This window comes from Larimichthys crocea, chromosome XIV, assembly GCF_000972845.2.
Source record: "Larimichthys crocea isolate SSNF chromosome XIV, L_crocea_2.0, whole genome shotgun sequence".
NCBI lineage: Eukaryota > Metazoa > Chordata > Actinopteri > Sciaenidae > Larimichthys > Larimichthys crocea.
The window spans coordinates 13,906,557-13,926,153 of record NC_040024.1 but is presented as its reverse complement, the minus strand read 5'-3'; the positions used below and the strand labels follow the sequence as shown (position 1 = coordinate 13,926,153).

At 47.0% G+C, this 19,597-nt stretch overlaps 2 protein-coding genes across 2 annotated transcripts; both read right to left on the bottom strand.

Moving 5' to 3' along the window:
• Positions 1 to 799: 799 nt before the first annotated feature.
• Positions 800 to 5,593, bottom strand: LOC104938802 (zinc finger protein 2 homolog). Its single transcript, XM_010755254.3, has 6 exons — positions 5,175 to 5,593; positions 4,970 to 5,108; positions 2,975 to 3,096; positions 2,631 to 2,875; positions 2,487 to 2,545; positions 800 to 2,176 (listed from the first exon to the last, which is right to left on the bottom strand). The coding sequence occupies exons 1-6, from the start codon at positions 5,365 to 5,367 to the stop codon at positions 859 to 861; spliced, it is 2,076 nt and encodes a 691-aa protein (XP_010753556.3). The 5' UTR covers positions 5,368 to 5,593; the 3' UTR covers positions 800 to 858.
• A 539-nt stretch (positions 5,594 to 6,132) lies between these two features.
• Positions 6,133 to 10,763, bottom strand: LOC104938803 (zinc finger protein basonuclin-2-like). Its single transcript, XM_027288052.1, has 8 exons — positions 10,720 to 10,763; positions 10,068 to 10,103; positions 9,878 to 9,980; positions 9,176 to 9,351; positions 9,012 to 9,077; positions 8,507 to 8,923; positions 7,903 to 8,419; positions 6,133 to 7,161 (listed from the first exon to the last, which is right to left on the bottom strand). The coding sequence occupies exons 2-8, from the start codon at positions 10,092 to 10,094 to the stop codon at positions 6,311 to 6,313; spliced, it is 2,157 nt and encodes a 718-aa protein (XP_027143853.1). The 5' UTR covers positions 10,095 to 10,103; positions 10,720 to 10,763; the 3' UTR covers positions 6,133 to 6,310.
• Positions 10,764 to 19,597: the final 8,834 nt, after the last annotated feature.

Genomic DNA, 19,597 nt, shown 5'->3' with positions numbered 1-19,597 from the left:
TTGGTCAGTCTGGAGTATTTGGTAGATTGTAAATGTATGATACTTGCACTTCTATACAATGTTAATATACATATGTTTTTATATACCATTTGTCCGCTTTCACATGATTATACTTTTATTTTAACTGCTCTGTGAATAAAAATTAAACTAAACACATTGTGATCGGACTGCAATATATCAGTCAGACCACATAAGGATTAGTTCGAGGTCACAGTGAGGTCAGATCGCATCCTGGTGTGAACGAGATCTGTCAATTTTGCCCTCAATCTCCACCTACTAGCTCAAAAAGCATTTCAAAAAATAAGCGTACGTTACCCCGAAGTACATGTACTAGATCTGTTTGTAGGCGGGACTGTCACCCCCACCTTGGCTTCGGGGGATAACCCTGTTCACTTTGCCAACAATTCCAAAACAAAACAAGACTTTTCTTGGTCTTGACACTCCGTCACGTACTGTACATTTACTGACAGAAAACGTACTAACCTTTTCCTCTGCTCTGCTCACTTTCTGCCATTCTCTCTTGCTTCTCTTCGCTGTGGTTTACAACAAGGACACAAGCTTTGTTTGAGTAAAGAGCTTCAGGCAGACAAAAAAAACAAAACAAAAACAAACAGGAGATTGTGGGAAATCTTACATTTGGCTGTAGACAATGTTATAGCTCCTCACCATCCCGGTTCAATGTGCTGCAAGTACCTCAACAAAGGGGTAACAGCATCATGATGGAATGGACTTGTTTTATTGGTACCGTTTTAACAATGAAAACACAAAAGAATGTTCAAGAACTGAGACAAACTGCTGCAAACTGACAGCTGTTTTTCTTTTAATTAGTCACCTGTGTATTATTCTACAGTGGTAACGTCACGTCGCAGCTTCTGCCACCAGGTGGCTCTTCATGTGTGTTTTCAGACAGTGGCTCTGAGTAAAGGCTTTGTCACAGAGGGTACACTTGTATGGTCTCTCGCCATTGTGGGTCCTCATGTGGACTGTCAAGTAGGTTTTGCGAGCGCATGCTTTCCCACAAATCCCACAAACAAATGGTTTGTAGCCCGAGTGGACCGTCACGTGGTTGTCCAGATTAATCTTTCGTTTGAAGCACCAGCCACAGTCCGGGCAGCGGTACGGTGTCTCTCCGGTGTGGACCCGCATGTGAATCGTCAAAGCTCCTTTGGTGGTGAACCCTTTACCGCATTCGCCGCAGTGGTACGGCTTCTCGTTGGTGTGAGTTCTCATGTGGATCTGCAGCTGCTTGCTCGTCAGGAACATTTTGCAGCAAACGTCGCAGAGGTACGACCTCTCTCTGTCTGTGTGAATCTTCTCGTGTTGTCTCAGTGTGCCGAGAAGTTTGAAACGTCTCCCGCAAATCAGACAGCTGTGAGGTCTTTCCCCCGTGTGGGTCATCTTGTGACGGGATAAAGATCTGTAGTCGCTGAGGGATTTACCGCACACGCCGCAGAGGTGCGTTTTTTTGTTGGCGTGAATCCTGCAGTGAACTTTTAACTGTTCTTTCAGTTCAAACACTTTATGGCAAGTGTAGCAACGGTGCACCTTATCGGCCTTGTGGAGTTTCTGGTGATTCTCCAGGGACTCCTTCAATGCGAAGGCCTCATGGCAAACATCACATTGGTGCGGTCTTTCCCCTGAGTGGGCAGCCACATGCTCATTGAGGTTGAGGACATTGAGGAAAGACTCTCCACAAATGTGACAGTCGTCAGTTTTGTGGTGACTCAGAAGATGATCCTTCAACGTCTCCACGGACTCGGAGAGGTCTCCGCACATGCCACAAAGATCTCCTGGGTCGTCCATGTGACTCCAGACGTGTTTGATAAGCGTGACTTCTGATTCATGCAGAGCTCCGCACACTTTACAGGAAAAAACATTGTCACTGTTCTCAGGCTTTGTTTCAGCGGCCTTGACACCAGACCGTCTTTTTTGTTTCTTTGTCGTCTTCAACTGTAGTTCAGAGTCACTTTCTTTCAGCTCCCCGTCACTCTTGTCTCGTTTCCAATCATCGCCGCTGTCATTCGCCTCACCGTCCACTTTACTTTCAGCTGTAGAGCAGGCCACAAAGTCCTCAGTTGGTTCATGAGCATCTTCTGTTTCTACATCTTGTGGTTGCGATGTTGAGCTTCCAGACATAAATCCAACTCTGCTACCTTCGCCTTCCTGAACAAGGTCACTGTGGGAACCAAGAGAAGAAATTAAGAAGTGTTTACAGAGTAAGCTCAGGTTATTTTAGGTAGGTAGCTTCAGACATTCCACCATCAACAATTAACGCATTACCTACAGTAGATGGCAGTTAGAGCACCCTTAACTTAGAAAAGCAGACATGGGGACTAGCATGAAGCTGAACAATGAAATGCTGCAGCAACAAGATAGATTATAGCCACCTAAAAAAAAACACAGTCCAAGCTGTCAGCGGTTCAACATCTGTCATCATCACATGGTGTACGCTTCACCTCTTACTGGTGAAGTTTTCTTTGAATTACCTCGCTTGATGTCTTTCATCAGACGCGGTGGACACAGGGTCTTCAGGTTGTTTTTGTGTCTGAAAGAATAAAAAAGGTCTTGGATCAATCATTTGTAAAAAATCAAAAGCTTCTCTATCTTTGAGGGTAAAATAAATAAAGCACCTTCAGTCTGATGTACAGCGTCGACGTCCCCGATCCGATGCTGTTGATGCTACTGTGGATCTCGGCTGGTGTCAGCGTCTTCAGCTCCAGAGGCTGTAACCTTCGTCTTTTGTCTGACGTTAAGATGTCAAAAGGTTTGTCGTCTCCGGAGAGCTGAGAGAAGGTGGACTTCAGCAGGTCCACAAAGTCTGACTCCTGCAGTTCTCGATAACACTTCAGCTTCAGCGCCGGACATTTTTTAAGAACTGACGGAAGAAAGACAGATGCGATGAAGCGACAACAACCTCACAGGATTAACTGACCCATTTAAACCAGACGTAGAGGACAGTTCATGCTTCTCTTACTGCTGTTTGAGACCACGTCGGTCTGTGCGTCCTCCAGGAACCGGATCCTGAGGTCGACATGGTTCTGTGGCTCACTGATCTGAGGTCTGCCGGGCTTCTTCTTCTTCTTCTTACACTGGCCTCTGTGAAAGACGTGAATGTCATTGTTCACTGGATCAAATACATTACGCCCAGATAGTAACTCAATACGGTGGATTGCTGGATAGACGGACGGATGGATGGATGAACAGATGGATGAACAGATGGATGGATGGATGGATGGATGGATGGGTGAATAATGGATGGACGGACAGACGGGTGGATAATGGACGGACGGACGGATGGATGGATGGGTGGATAATGGATGGACGGACGGACGGGTGGATAATGGATGGACAGACGGATGGATGGATGGGTGGATAATGGACGGACGGACGGATGGATGGGTGGATAATGGATGGACGGACGGATGGGTGGATAATGGATGGACGGACGCACGTATGGATGGACGGATGGGTGGATAATGGATGGACGGACGGATGGATGGGTGGATAATGGATGGACGGATGGGTGGATAATGGATGGATGGACAGACGGATGGATGGGTGGATAATGGATAGACGGATGGGTGGATAATGGATGGACGGACGGATGGATGGACGGATGGATGGATAATGGATGGACGGATGGGTAGATAATGGATGGACGGACGGAGGGATGGGTGGATAATGGATGGACAGATGGGTGGATAATGGATGGATGGACGGAGGGACGGATGGGTGGATAATGGATGGACGGACGGATGGGTGGATAATGGATGGATGGATGGATGGATAATGGATGGACGGACGGATGGGTGGATAATGGATGGATGGACGGATGGGTGGATAATGGATGGGCGGACGGATGGGTGGATAATGGATGGACAGATGGATGGGTGGATAATGGATGGACGGACGGATGGATAATGAATGGATGGATGGGTGGATAATGGATGGATGGGCGGACAGATGAATAATGGATGGACAGACGGACGTATGGATGGACGGATGGGTGGATAATGGATGGACGGACGGACGTATGGATGAATAATGGACGGACGGACAGACGACGGATGGATGGATGATGGATGGATGGACGGATGGGTGGATAATGGATGGACGGATGATGGATGGATGGGCGGACGTATGGATAGATGGATGGATGAGTGGGTGGATAATGGACGGATGGATGATGGACGGATGGATGGATGGATGGATAGATGGATGAGTGGGTGGATAATGGATGGATGGATGGACAGATGGACGGATGGATGGGTGTATGGATAGATGGATTGATGGATGGATGGGTGGATAGATGGACGGACGGATAATGGATGGACGGATGGATGGTGGATAATGGATGGACGGACGGACAACGGATGGATGATGGATGGATGGATGGATGAGTGGGTGGATAATGGACGGATGGACAGATGGATGGATGATGGATGGACAGACGGATGGATGGATGGACAGATGGATGGACGGATGTATGGATGATGGATGGACGGATGGATGGACAGATGGATGGACAGATGGATGGATGGACAGATGGACGGACAGGTGGATGAATGGACAGATGGATTGACAGATGGATGGACAGATGGATGGACAGATGGATGGATGGACAGATGGACGGACAGATGGATGGACAGATGGATGGATGGACAGATGGACAGACGGATGGATGGACAGATGGACGGACAGATGGATGGACAGACGGATGGACAGATGGACGGACAGATAGATGGATTGACAGATGGATGGACGGATGGACGGACAGATGGATGGACGGATGGACAGATGGACGGATGGACGGACAGATGGATGGACAGACGGATGGACAGATGGACGGATGGACGGACAGATGGATGGACGGATGGAAACTAACTTGGTGTTGAATGAAAAACTGAAACCATCAGAAAGAATCAAACTGTACTTCCTGTGTCACTTTCCCGTTTGTTGACAGACGCACCTTGGTGGCGTTTGATTCGTTGACTCTTGCAGCTTCTCTGGTGGTTCAGGAGTCCCGTCCTCTTCCTCCTCCTCCTCTTCCTCCTCATCATCTTCTTCACCTCCCTCTTCCGAGCCGAGGCTCCTGCCGCGCTTCACACCTGGAGAAGAAGCCATTGTTCATGTCTGCTCTATGGACCACTCTAATGTTGAGATCCATGACCCACCTGTCTTCCTGAGGGCGGCCCTCGGCTGCAGCAGCCGCTCCAGCTGCCTCCTCTGCCGGGCGATCTCCCGCCTGAAGCCCGCCGCCTCCTCCTCATATCCGGCCACGATTCTGTCCACGCCCGCCAAGATTTCCCGCGAGGCGGCGGCGAGCCTGTCGGTGACGAGCCCCCGCAGAGCGTCACCGCGAGACATCTCACCGGGAGCCCACCGGTCAGCTGATCACACCGCAAACAGCTGATCACACCGCAAACAGCTGATCACACCTCAAACAGCTGATCACACCTCAAACAGCTGATCACACCGCAAACAGCTGATCACACCGCAAACAGCTGATCTCACCTCAAACAGCTGATCTCATGCACGTGAACCCCGAGCACTGTTTACCTGACCAACGTGCTTCCGGTTTGTGTCGTCCGTGTAGAAACAAAGACCAGAACAAAGGTTCCGTTCGCTTTGTCCTCTTCCTGTAAAGTTTGATCAATGAAAATATATAAAACAATAAATTATATTAAATATGAACAATGAATACAATATAAGATGTAAATGATAAACAGCTGTTTCTACATGTTTCTACTAAAAATGTTTTATTTACTACAAACATCATAAATCAGCATTAATAAGTGGAATTTATTAGATTAGATTATACTTTATTTAAAGGTAAAGTGGCCATAATATACATAAATCTGAATTAAAAGATGCTAAAATATTTTTGCATGGACCTGAAATATGTGCATAGAAATTAAATCTATTTCTGTGTTCAGAAGTTAACATCTATACAAATAGAAAACTATATAAAAAGTAGAAATAAAAATGTTTATTATGTGTTAATTATTTTATAAAATATGAAATGAAGAACTATGTGCAATACATCATGTTATAATTATTAAAGACTGCCCCTTAAAAGAGAAATGCAAACTGGGCTGAATGTTTTGGTTTTAGTTTTTATTGTACGTGCAGTAACAGACAGCAAACACTGGGGGCGCCCCCCGCACACAGCAGCATGCTGGGAAATAAAACAGCGTTTATCAACAGAGACGGAACACGTTCAAGCTGCACGCTTGTTTCTTTAATCAGACGGACGCTCATGTTGCAGTACTGTGATCTGCACATACATCTGACACTGTCTGAACTCGTGTTAAGGTCTTCGACACTCCTCTTCCTCATTCATCCCCTCTTCCTTCTCTCTTTCTATTTTCACCGGCATGCTCGACTTCCTGGACTTCTTCTTTGGCGCGAGGTCGCCTGACTCCCACCACAACTGCAGCTGATTGGTCAGCGCCTCTCCGTGTTTCCCTTCTATGGCACAATAGTCACGTGACATGGGTTGACTGTTGCACGTTGCCATGGTGACAGGGGTTGGGCCCGGGAAGCGTGCAGGTGCGGGGCGGTCGGCGTGAAGCCTGAGAGGGTGACGGCGGGATTCGGTCCTCTCCACTTCAGGAATCACTAGGGGGACGAGGGACGGAGGTGAGCCCAGCGAAGAAGTACTGCAAGCTGGGAGGAGTGGAGTTGGCGGCAGTGCCTGGGGGTCCGATCTGGACGTAGAGTCACTCAGGGTGAAGTTCTGGTTGGCGTCTTGGCTCAGAGTCGGAGGAGGGGAGTCGGCTTGAGCAGGTGTGTTGTCCCGGCAGCCATGTTGGGGGTTTGCATGGCCGTTTAACTCATTTTTCAGGGAGTGTACACACACTGGTGAATCATCCTCCTGTCGCCAAAGTGTGTTGCTGATCTCTTTCTCCCTAAACTCACGTGGTTCAGTGTCGTGCATGTTTTCAGAAGCACGTTTGTCCTTGTGGATCTGTGTTTCACAGTGTGTGTTTCTATGTGTGGTGTGTGCGTCTCTGCTGGCACCTGTGTGTAGTCGTGGGTTTGGGTTGGCGCTGTGTCGGTTTCGGCTACGCAACGAGCTGAAGACCATGGTGCAGCCTGCTACCGTGCAACAATGTTTGATCTTTAAGTGGACAGCATTGTAGTGGATCTTCAGGGTTCCTGCACAAACAGAAGGAAGAGAGTGCTTGTGTTAACTGACTTCACACAGAAACTGTTCCTGGGATGGAAACTACGAGGAAATGGAAATCTAGTCTAGTTGAACTGCCTGAAGTTGTGGAACCGTGTGGACCTTGAACTGAACCACGTAGAACCTGAAGACACAAGGGCTGAGTGACTTCAAATGGACCCTGTGGATTCCCAAGATGCAAAATTAGAAGAGGACTTCAAGTTTAACCCTCTGGAACGACATAACACAAGATCAGTTAAGGACCTTGAACTGAACCACGAGGAACCCAAACATACAAGGACTTAGAAACTTAAGTTGAACCCTGTGGATCCCAAGATACAAGATCAGGAGAAAGCTGCAAATTGAACCTTGTGGAATACCTAGAAAAAAGATCATTTGAGGACCTTGATGAACTGAACCATGTAGAACCTGAAGACAAGAGCTGAGTAACTTAAATTGGAGCCTGGATCTCCAGGACAAAAGATCAGTTGAGGACCTTGAATTGTCTAAAGCTGTGGGACACCAAAACAATTAACCCTTGTAAGTAGACAATCTGATGTTGAACCCTGCTGAATCTCAAGACATGACATCAGTCATAGACCCTGAAATTAACCCTGGGAAGGAAGACGATCAGCCCTGTGGAACTCCAAGAGGATGTCAAACTGAACTGTGTGGACCTTCAAGACTCCACGTGACTGGACAGACAGAAGACACAGAAACATCATCATTCCTACCTTTGTCATAGAAGCTTTTCCCACAAACGCCACAACACACCCTTCCCTTCCGACCTCCTGCCGGTGGAGGGAGGGAGCAGAGGGAAGAGGGTAGAGGATGAAGGGAGGAAGAGAAGGAGGAGGAGGTAGGAAGAGGACAGAGGAAGGAGCAGGAGGAGGATGGGAAAGGATTGAAAGAGTAGGAAGATGAGCCCTGGAACTTCTGGGAAATCTTCAGCGAGGAGGAAGTAGACGGATGCTGTGGGGAAGAAGTAGGGATAAGTGAGGGGTTTAACGCGGGGGCGAGTGAGGAGGTGTTGGCCATGCTCCTGTGAAGGTCAAGGTCAAGCTTGTGGTTCTGATGCCACGTCGACAGGGCTGGGTTTGGCTTGTCAGGGTCTGCTTTGATTTTTAAACGATCAGATTTCTGATCAGCTTCTTGATCTCTTCTTTGTCCTTCATGCCTATATCTCTCGACCAGTTTGGTCCCGGTGGGCTTCCGTAGGCACTGGGTTATCTTACTGGGAGGAGGAAGCTCCTGAGGAGAGACAAACGAGAAGAAGGGACGTCACACTAAGTCAAACTATGTTGTAAAAACTCGGTGAAAGGGTTATTAGGAAGTTACCTTGGTGGGAGGAACCGAATGACGAATGGCGGAGCTTGGAAAGTGGAAAGGCAGAAGCAAGGACTGTCCACCTGGGAAGTTTTCAAAATGATGGTCCGCGTCGTTGTGGTCAGCAGGACCGTCTCTCTTAAAACGGCAGACGCCGGCCTCTAAATGTGAATCTCCTCTTGCTTTCCTCAGAGATCCTGGAGTTGTTCCCCCGTTCCGTCCAAAGAACATGCCGGCGTTTGACCGGCAGCTCTTCGGGGTCGGGTTGAGCTCTGGATCAGAGAGGTAATTGTCGCCCGCCAGGCACTGAAGCGTCATCAACTCGACTATGGGGCGTGTCTCGCCGAAGCGAAAGAACTGTTTGAGGATGAGCAGTTCTTCTTCAGGGGTCACCATCAACCAGCGGTCCAACACCTTCCCACTGGGAAACTGGAGAGAAATAAACCTCAGTGTCAACAGACACCAATCTGTAAATCAAGAGGACTGATTCATGACCAAAGAAATCAACTATGCTTACCTGCAGCATGTAGCCTCTAACATAATCCCCCAAACTCCAGCCTAGTGTGTGCAGTATGTCACTGACCTGAGACAAAAAGTTATTGTTACACATCAAACGTAAACTACACTCCACCATACAACCACATGTAATAATTATATACCATACCACACAACCAGGCGTACCTGCTCAGGGGTCAGGACGCTGTAGAGACGGTCCAGCAGGATTTTTATCCGAACGGGAACGGCCTGAGCTCCGTATAGGACCAGGGAGCTCAGGTCGAACACCAGCCCAGGAAGGGCCACCTCTGCTGGGCAGCAACTGGAGGGCTGCTGGGCCTGAAAATGGAGCTTCTCCAAGGCTGGAGGGGAACGAAGAGGACGGATTAAACTGTCACGCGGTTGTTGTTGGTGAAATATGATGTTAGAGTTACGACCTCAATGAAGACTTCAAATGAAATCACATATATACTGTATATATACATACATAAAGAGAGCTGAGTTATTGTGATACAACCTAAATGTTTTTTCATTTTTATTAAAGTTAACTGACATGTGTGTGTGTGTGTGTGTGTGTGTGTGTGTGTGTGTGTGCAGATGCTCTCTCCAGATGCTCGCAGTGATGCGATGACAGCGACACCTGACTTCATGTCACCACAGCGACTGAACACATCTGCAGTGGGTGAAGTCGGTCCAACTTTGTGTCGCTGTCAAACTGCAGAGTTCCTTCGCGACGTGAGCGCCACACACACTAAACTGTTGGTCACATGACCTCTGACAGACACTTTCATCGTGGGAATATACATTTTTGTTGACGCCTGCACTGAAGAGAAACATCTTTAGAGGACGGCTGCATTGTGGGTTGACACGTGTGTTGTCGTGTCTTACCGTGTGCCACCCAGCCGTGTCCACAGCAGTCACATGACCTGAGTTGGACACCTCCTGGTTTGAAACACACACAGCTGCAGCTGGACACGGTGCACCTGATGGACTGGTAAACAGGATTATTCATATGCTCCTGTCAGACAGAGTTATGTATTTGATAGTAACACAAAGATAACATGTATGTAGTCTGTACCTCCTCAGAGTCTGGAGTCATCCTCATGTCTCCGTCCTGCAGTCACAACAAACACATCAGCTCAGCCTCCTGATTGGTCAAATAATCTGAACCTCTGTTTGATTGGACAGTTCATGATTTCACTTTATAATAATTATAGGCTTCTTTAATTATTTGGTTCACATAAGTGTGATGGTAGGTTAATTATATAGTGATTTACTGTAATATCAATATTTCTTATGTTTCTTAAATATCTATTCATTAATTTGTCCTCAAGTTATTAATCACTAAAGATATTAGGATTCAAATATTAAACTATATAAACTATTATTACAAGTATTAGTGGTTGTTTATGCTCTAATGTATTTATTGTCTTTACATTTACAGAAACAATTCATCATATAATTTATATCTTTATCTCTACACATAATGTAAATTTTTATTTTTTTTCATCACTTCATTTTGTTTCTTTGGATGACTTTCATCCACAGATAGAATATTAATTATTACAAACAGACACGAGCAGCTCATCATTCACGTAGAAACTGTATATTATATTATATATTGTTGTGCTTGAATATTAAAATCAGAAAACATTATGAATATTAACAAATGATTAAAAAAACCTTCATTATTTTGATAAATGAACATTATTCATATAAAGCAGACTGACCCTTTCTTCTTTTATTTCTCCTTCCCGTTCTCTCTCTTCTTCTTCTTCATGTCTTCATCCTGTATCTTCTTTTCTTTCTTTCCTCCGCTCTGTGCCTCTCTTCTTTCTCTCCACCTCTTTATCAAACTCCACTTTTCTCTCGCTCTCATATATGCACTCACTGTAAGATTCTCCATCGTTTGACTCCTCCCTCCGACTGTGCCGCACAGATGTGATTGGACGAGGACCGACGTGTGGATCTATGTTCAGTTCATCTTCCATCCTTTGCCGTCTTCTCATCACTTTGTAGAATTAAGGACGGAGGTTCAAGTCTGATGACAACAATAGTCCAACAATAAGGGTCAAAGGTCTGAGAGACTCATTACATAATAACTGCAGACCGATGGTTGCATTATTTTGCTTGTTTGTTGTCATAGCTGTTGTGTTCTCTCACTTTTCATCACTGTAACAAAAAGTTTCTCTTTGAGCAGCAAAGATAAATATAGTTACAACAGATAAATGAACAGACAGATGAGGTCACTGCATGGACACGTGCAGGAGGACTGAAGAATAGAAGAGAATAGAAGAATAGATCTTTATTGTCATTGTCACAGGTACAACGAGATTGAAAGTGCTTCTAGTCAGTCAGTGCAAAAAAATAAATAAATAAATAAATTCCTAGCGTTAAAGTGACTAGTGAGTGTTAAAATAACTAGAATAAATAAGAATAAAGATACCTGAGACATTAAAATGTACTAAAATAATAAAATTAAACATATGCTAAAATCAAAATAAATACTAAATATGCTAAAAGGAGCATGCACCCATTACGTAAAACATTAAAACATTGTGCACATCATTTTTTGGCAGCATTCACAGTGGCTATTGCATTTGGATAAAAACTGTGTTTGAATCTATTTGTTCTAGCACCAGTGGCTCTGTATCGTCTGCCTGAAGGCAGCATTACAAACAAGGGGTGACCAGGGTGTGAAGTGTCCCTGATGATGTTCTGGATCTGTGCAGGTCTTCCAGTGCTGGGAGAGGGCAGCCGACAGTCCTTTGAGCGGTGTTGATGACCTTCTGGAGCGTTTTTCTCTGAGCCACTGTACTGCTGGTGTACCAAATGCATACGCAGTAGGTGAGTATGCTGGCTCAAAGATGGAGCCCCATTCACCTCTTTTAGTTCCTCGGCCTTCCTCGAGCATGCTCAGTGGAGTCCTTGAAAGCACGTATATCTCTACAGGAATGTGACTTTCCAAATGTTTCCAAATGGACAATGAAAAGAGTCATTTTGGGTTGTTATCATGCAAAATGATAAAGATGTATTCATGGCTGAAGTTGTAAAACTTCTCCTCACAGCCGAGCTCCATCGGTGGGGGCTTTGTTAACTGTCCTTGGTGTGTCCATCAGCCCCTCGGTCCCCTGGGAATCAGCTTCCCTCTGGGAGGAAGGTTCCCCCCCTGCGGGTCAGATTGAATCAGGGTGACAGTAGGGCACCTGGCCTCCCGCCACAAGGTTACATGAATGATAATATCCAATAACATCTTTGTGTCTTCATAAAGTTTCCATGCTGTGTGGATTCACAGTGTGGTTTATGAAAGTCAGGCACCTGAATCAAGTTTCACTTTAGGTTTGTTGCATTCTTTAGCAGTGAATCGCTAAAGGGGGGAAACTGCTGTCAGAATGAACAAAGAGACTGAAATCTGCAAGCAATGACAACTTCACGCTTTTTCTCCCTGAAGCAGAAATGACCTGAAAAGTTTCTTATATCGTTGATCTGAGGTGTGCGCACGCAGTGAAGGTAGGGCTGTTGGACAGGCTTTGTGTCTGCTGGGAGCTGGTGGACCTCTTTCCTGTTTTGATGTCGTGCTAATTAGAATATCAGACGTTAACGCTCTGTTCATGTGTGTGTGTGTGTGTGATCTCTGTTCGTTGACACACTTCCCAACCAGAACCTCTCAGAGGGGTCGTGTTTGAAAACGCAGCAGTACCACCTCCGCCTCCTCGCTGTCCTGACTCCGTGTTTGTGTGTCCCGGTCCTGGATGCTTGGCTCGGTCTTCTATAAAAACTCTCTGAACCAGGTCACGCTGTTTGTTCGACACCAAAGACAACAAAGCAGCAAGAGGAAACTCCAACATCTTCGATGCTCGTAAGTGTTGAACATCAGCTTCCATCAGTGACCGAGGACCCTTTATCTCAAGATACCTCTTATGAGATACGTTTGTGATAGCAGGGCATCAAATATGAACAAATATTCTTAAGAAAGACTTGCAGTGACCAGATTAGAAGATAATAAACAAGTAAAACACGATTTTATCTACTGACTGTCAACACGAGGTGGCCCAGACTTCCATGTGAGTACTCGGATGGTTTCGCCCTTTTGGGGCATGTACCTGAGGGACCACCGAGGAAGCTGAAGAGGTCGAGGTGGACACCTCAATATATAAATATAAGCTGCACATGTACATGATTTATATTTATATTTTTGTCAGTGAAATGTTGGAGCTAATGTTCTTCATGTTGCAATTCGGGGAAGAAGAAGAAGAAGCGGTAAGTTCACGATGGCGGCACTTGAATTAAGACAACAGGCTGAAATTAGAGCACGACGCCAGCATCCAACACACTTACTCATCCATCCATCAATGGATTTCCATCCAGATCCAGCAATATGTGAGGTTTTCCTAAAAGTCTTCCAACTCCACAGAGGCCACGTCGGTCATCAGGTGTTCCTCAAGATTTTACTTTTACTGTCTGACAGCATCCCCGGTCAGGCCCAGGAGTCTAAAGACCTTGCATATCCCATTCCTGACTCATCTGTCAGGAATCTGACAGTCTAAACTTGTTCTCTGTGGCCTGTTCAAACCCCCTGCACATCTTCTTCTTCTTCAGTTGACCGCTTCCATCTTTGGGTTGAGGCTACAACAGGCACAGATGATCTTCTGGCCACAACTCCCAGCTGCCACTTCGGTTGTTTAAAGGCGTTCGCGGACCTAATGTCACCAACCTTTCACAGGCTACTTGAAAATCTGCTCATGAGGTGGGAAGACCTTGCGGACAAACCTTTAAAGGACCGGACCGTCATTGTCTTCCCCGCATGTTCTACCTCTTCATGACCAAACGTTCCCGGTTCCTCGTAACTGCGCGTTTGTTTTATCTTTTTGAATGAGCAGCAGCACAGTCCTTTAAAAAAAAGGTTTTCCCTCTCTGTCACTTTTCTGTCATTTGTCACCACAAACGCCGGCTCTGGAGGTGAATTTTACATGACACTGAAGACGCTCTGTGTGGCGAATATTACGTATTTAACGGGACATTTTAGGACTCTTTAGTCACATATGGTTTGACTGTCTGAATGTGTGTGTGTCCTCTCTTTCTACTCCCCGACTCTTTCCCATCCTCCCCTCTTTCCGGTCCCTTATCCCGCCCATCTGAGCGCCAGAGCGCGAGCGGTCCCGCCTTCCTTTATATCTGTGTCATTACTCCACCCGAGACGCCGCAAGTTTCTCTTTGTAGTGAGTCCAACTTGGCACCGGTGCAGTCGCTGTTGGGGGGGGGAAAGTGTGTGTTTAAGTGTGTGTTTAAATGTGTGTGTGTGTGTTGTCGCAGGTACAACTAGGACAGCAGGCAGGGAGGATGCAAGGACTCGCTGAGATGAAACGTGAAGTTTTTGAAATCAAATCTGTGGTGAATATTCATGAGGGAGCTCCAGAACAAAAACAGCACGCTGACTTTAACTCAGCACAGAAACATCCGGCCCGTGTGCGTCCACCACGGCTGTGATATTCAATGAAAGGACAACCGTGGCACATTTGTAATCCCGTTACTGTCGAGGATTAAAGTCGCTTCAACAGTTCAGACGTAACAAAGTGACGTTCGAGCGGATAACACGACGGGATTAATGTTTTTCTGACATCTCGTGGTGTCAAAGTCGAGATGTGACGTTTAACTTCCACACATGCTGCTGGATAAACCCATTTTAGAAAATGTATCTGAATCTGTCTCGTCTCTTTCTCCTTCAGTCAGATTACAGGATACAGCCACACGTTGTGAATGAAGACTTGTGTTGAAGAGTGCTGCTGATACTTCCAGAACATTTCTTCAGATATCAAGCTCCCAGTTTTGGTTCTGGAGGCTCTCCTCCTTCTTGACAGAGCTTATAGTTAGAGTGTAGTTTAGTTAGCGTCTGCTGCTAGAGGACTACCCTTCCCATGATGCACTACTCCTCTCTCCATCTTAACTTCTTCCCTGCACTGTGAAAAACTGGCAGCTGTGGTTCCCAGAATAAATACACTTTCATGGAAAAAGCATGTTAGTACTGTGGATTTAAAACATAAGGTTGGTGTTTTATTCTATATTCTAAAATACGGCATTAAATATTATGGCGTTTTACTGTATTTAACACTCTCTAATATAAAATTCTGTTTTATTCTGGATAACTTTTCTTAAATTTCAGTATAAATAAAGGTTTTGAAATGTGCAGGAGGAACACAGAGGCGTTTTTTACCGTCATGGGTCGTGGCTGCTGCAGAGCTGTTGATGTCACACTATTACTATTTATCTATCTAAATTTAAAAACCATCAGAACTCTTATTAAACATTTCACTTTGGCGCTCGCTCTCCTCGTCCACTGCCGATGTCTCTCGACCACTGCACTCTCTCTCATGTACCAAATTAAACTTCTTCGCGTCTCCATTTTTGCGAATCAGACTTGGAAGATTTAGAAAATGCGCATCAGAGTTTCGTCCATGAATCCACCTGGACAGTCTCAGAGACACTTCAGGCTTTCTGTGGAGGTTTGACTGACCTCGGCCTGCGTTCTTCCAAAAGTTGGATGTGACTTCTAAAAGCGTGTCGGCAGCCTAACCTCTGAGGATTTCACGTGTGGGTTCGCTCCATGAAGACTTAACGCTGTGCTGCTGGTCATTGGAAACGTCTGATCCTGTTGTGTCGCTCGGTGCTCGCAGCTTCTCTTTGTTCTGGGATTAAACGTTTGAATTCATCGCTCCTCATCCGGCTTCACGTTTGTCACTTACAGCCGGATCAAGCTGCTCAGGAATTAAACTTAATCTGTCGTTTGAGAGCGGGACAAACTCTGACCGCAGCGACTGGACGTCCGCTGTTCAATGCACCCGTCACTTCTCTGTGTGGAAACACCAAAGTCAGCTGTCCTGTCTGTGATGCTAAGCTAAGCTAGCCGCCCCATTGAAAACGAATGACAGGAGAGTCAACAGACGGACAAAGCGCTAACAGCTTTAATGCTCACAGCAGAATCAGAGTTTTCTTTCACACAGCGATCTGAAAGTTTGTCTGATGAAGTCATCACAAAGTTCATCATCAACGGCAGCAAGACGAAGGAGATGAAGTTCAGCCAGAACCAGAACCAGAACCAGAAGCTAAGCGTGTTAGCTGTAACCAGCTGCTGCTACTCGGATCAGAACATCTCCAGTTTCAAGTTGAAGGGAAGAGGAGAGACGAACATCTCCAGAGGAAACTGAAGAATCCTGATTCAGCTCAAACGTGTCGCTTTGTAAAAGACGTCGAGAGCCCGAGGACACACACACACACACACACACACACACACACACACACAGTGCTGATGCAGCAGTTGTTTTTCTTCTTCTGGTTGAAAACTTTCACCACGATCTGTAGATCCACACTGACCTGTGATCAGGTGAACATCCGTACGTCTGTTCTCACACTATGTAACTTAGAGAAGTACGTAACGCTCAAACTGGAGGCACCTGTTGCCTTTTCTTTTTTCCCCCCACCCACAATCACACACAAACCACTGATTCAGATGTGACGACCAGATTTAACACACTTTAATTCACAGTGACGGAGACTACGTCCAGGTTTTAGACAGTCTGCAGGACGTCACAGCAGATACGTCCAGGTTTTAGACAGTCTGCGGGGACGTCTCAGAGACTACGTCCAGGTTTTAGACAGTCGTGTGGACGTCTCAGAGACTACCGTCCAGGTTTTAGACAGTCTGCGCGGGACGTCTCAGAGACTCGTCAGGTTTTAGACAGTGGTGGACGTCTCAGAGACTACGTCCAGGTTTTAGAACAGTCTGCGGGGACGTCTCAGAGACTACGTCCAGGTTTTAGACGGTCTGCGGGGACGTCAGGGAGACTACGTCCAGGTATTAGACAGTCTGTGGGGACGTCACGGGAGACTACGTCCAGGTTTTAGACAGTCTGTGGGGACGTCACGGAGACTACGTCCAGGTTTTAGGGACGGTCTGCGGGGACGTCAGGGAGACTACGTCCAGGTTTTAGGACAGTCTGTGGGGACGTCAGGGAGACTACGTTCAGGGTTTTAGACAGGTCTGTGGGACGTCACCAGGAACTACGTCCAGGTTTTAGACAGTCTGTGGGACGTCAGGGAGACTACGTCCAGGTATAGAACAGTCCTGGTGGGGACGTCCACGGGACTACGTCCAGGTTTTAGACAGTCTTGGGACGTCAGGGAGACTACGTCCAGGTTTTTAGACAGTCTGCGGGGACGTCAGGGAGACTACGTCCAGGTTTTAGAAAGTCTGACGGGGGACGGCACGGAGACACCGTCCCAGTTTTTAGACGTGGTTTGACTTCACGGAAACCTCCAGGTTTAGACAGTCTGCGGGGACGTCACGGAGACTACGTCCAGGTTTTTAGACAGTCTGCTGGGAGACGTCGTCAGAGACTTTATACGTCCAGTTTTAGACAGTCCGCGGGGACGTCACGGGAGACACGTCCAGGTTTTAGACGGTCGCTGCGTGGACGTCAGGAGACTACGTCCAGGTATAGACGTGTCGGTGGGGATCACGGAGACTCGGGCCAGGTTTTAGACAGTGTGGGGACGTCACGGAGACTACGTTCAGTTTTAGACAGTCTGTGGGGACGTCACGAGAGACGACTCCCAGTTTTAGACAGTCTTGCGGGGACGTCAGAGAACTACGTCCAGGTTAGACGTCTGTGGGACGTCAGGAGACTACGTCCAGGTTTAGACGGCTGTGGGGACGTCCGGAGACTACGTCCAGTTTTAGACCAGTCTGGGGACGTCACGAAGACTAACGTCCAGGGGTTAAAGACAGTCTGCGGGGACTTCAGGGAGACTACGTCCAGGTTTTAGACAGTCTGCGGGGACGTCACGGGAGATACGTCCAGGTTTTAGACAGTCTGCGGGGACGTCACAGAGACTACGGTCCAGTTTTTAGACAGTCTGTGGGGACGTCACGGAGACTACTCCAGGTTTTAGACGGTCTGCGGGGACGTCACGGGGGACTACGTCCGGTTATTAGACAGTCTGCCGGGGACGTCACGGAGACTACGTCCAGGTTTTAGACAGTCTGTGGACGTCAGGAGACTACGTCCAGGTTTTTAGACGGTCTGTGGGGACGTCACGGAGACTACGTCCAGGTTTTTAGACGGTCTGCGGGGACGTCAGGGAGACTACGTCCAGGTTTTAGACAGTCTGCGGGGACGTCAACGGAGACTACGTCCAGGTTTTAGAGACAGTCTGTGGGGAGTCACGGAGACTACGTCCAGGTTTTAGACATGCTGGGGGACGTCACGGAGACTACGTCCAGGTTTTAGACAGTGCTGCGGAGAAGAAAATAAAAAAAAAATAATAATATGGTTTTGAAAATGATATTATATGTTACCCTGTGGCTATTAGTTTTCATTCATTCAATACAGATATTAAATGTTTTGTTGGTAATAAATAATAGTGCATGAGTGTAAAATTGTTAAAAAGGGTATGTCATATACAGTTAAAAGTCAGAGATAAAGGGTGTGTTGTTTTAAGAAATCCATATGGATTGTCAGCACAAATATAGGAGACACACATTATGTGTGTTGTGGGGTGTGAAGCATACCTCTTTAATCTCTCATCTTGAATGTAGGTAGCCGAGCCAGATCCTGTCCTCACCTGTTCAGGTAGAGAAGACTTAGCCAATCTTCCTCACCTTGTTCAGGGTAGGAGAGACTTAGCACAATCCGTCCTCACCTTGTTCAGGTAGAGAGACTATTAGCCAATCCTGGCCTCACCTTGGTTTCGGTAGGATGGACTTTAGCCAAGTCCTGTCCTCACCTGTTCAGTAGGAGAGACGTAGCCAACCTGGTCCTCACGGTTGTTCAGGAGGAGGGACTTAGCCAATCCCTGTCCTCCAACCTGTTGCAGGTAGGAGGACTTAGCCAATCCTGTCCGCACCTTGTTTTAGAGGAGGGGCTAGCCATCCTGTCCCTCACTCACTTGTTCAGTAGGAGGGCTTAGCATCCTGTCCTCCACCTTGGTTCAGGTAGGAGGACTTAGCCAAGTCCTGTGCCTCACTTGTTTAGGTAAGGAGGGGCTTAGCCAATTCCTGTCTCACCTGTTCAGGGAGAGGGGCTTTTAGCAATCGTCCTTCACCTTGTTTCAGGTAGGAGGGCGGCTTAGCCATCCTGTCTCAGACTTGTTCAGTAGGAGGGGCCTAGCCAATCCTGTCCCGCAACTTGTGCAGTAAGGAGGGCTTAGCCAATGCTGGCTCAACCTGTTTAAGAGTAGAGGGGCTTAGCCAATCCTTCCTCACCTTGTTCAGGTATGAGGGGCTTAGCCAACCGTCCTCACCTTGATTCAGGTAGGAGGACTTACAATCCTGTCCTCAACCTTGTTCAGGTAGGGAGGGACTAGCCACATCCTGTCCTCACCTGTTTAGGTAGGAGGGGCTTAACCAATCTGTCCCCGTTGTTCAGGTAGGAGGGGGCTTAGCCAATCCGGTCCCTCAACCTTGTTTCAGGTAGAGGACTTAGCATCCGTGCCCACCTGTTCAGGGTAGGGGGGCTTAAGCACAATCCGTCCCTCACCGTGTTCAGGTAGGAGGGGCGTTGCCAATGCCTGTCTCCACCTTGTCAGGTAGGAGGGGCGGTAAACTGTAAAAAG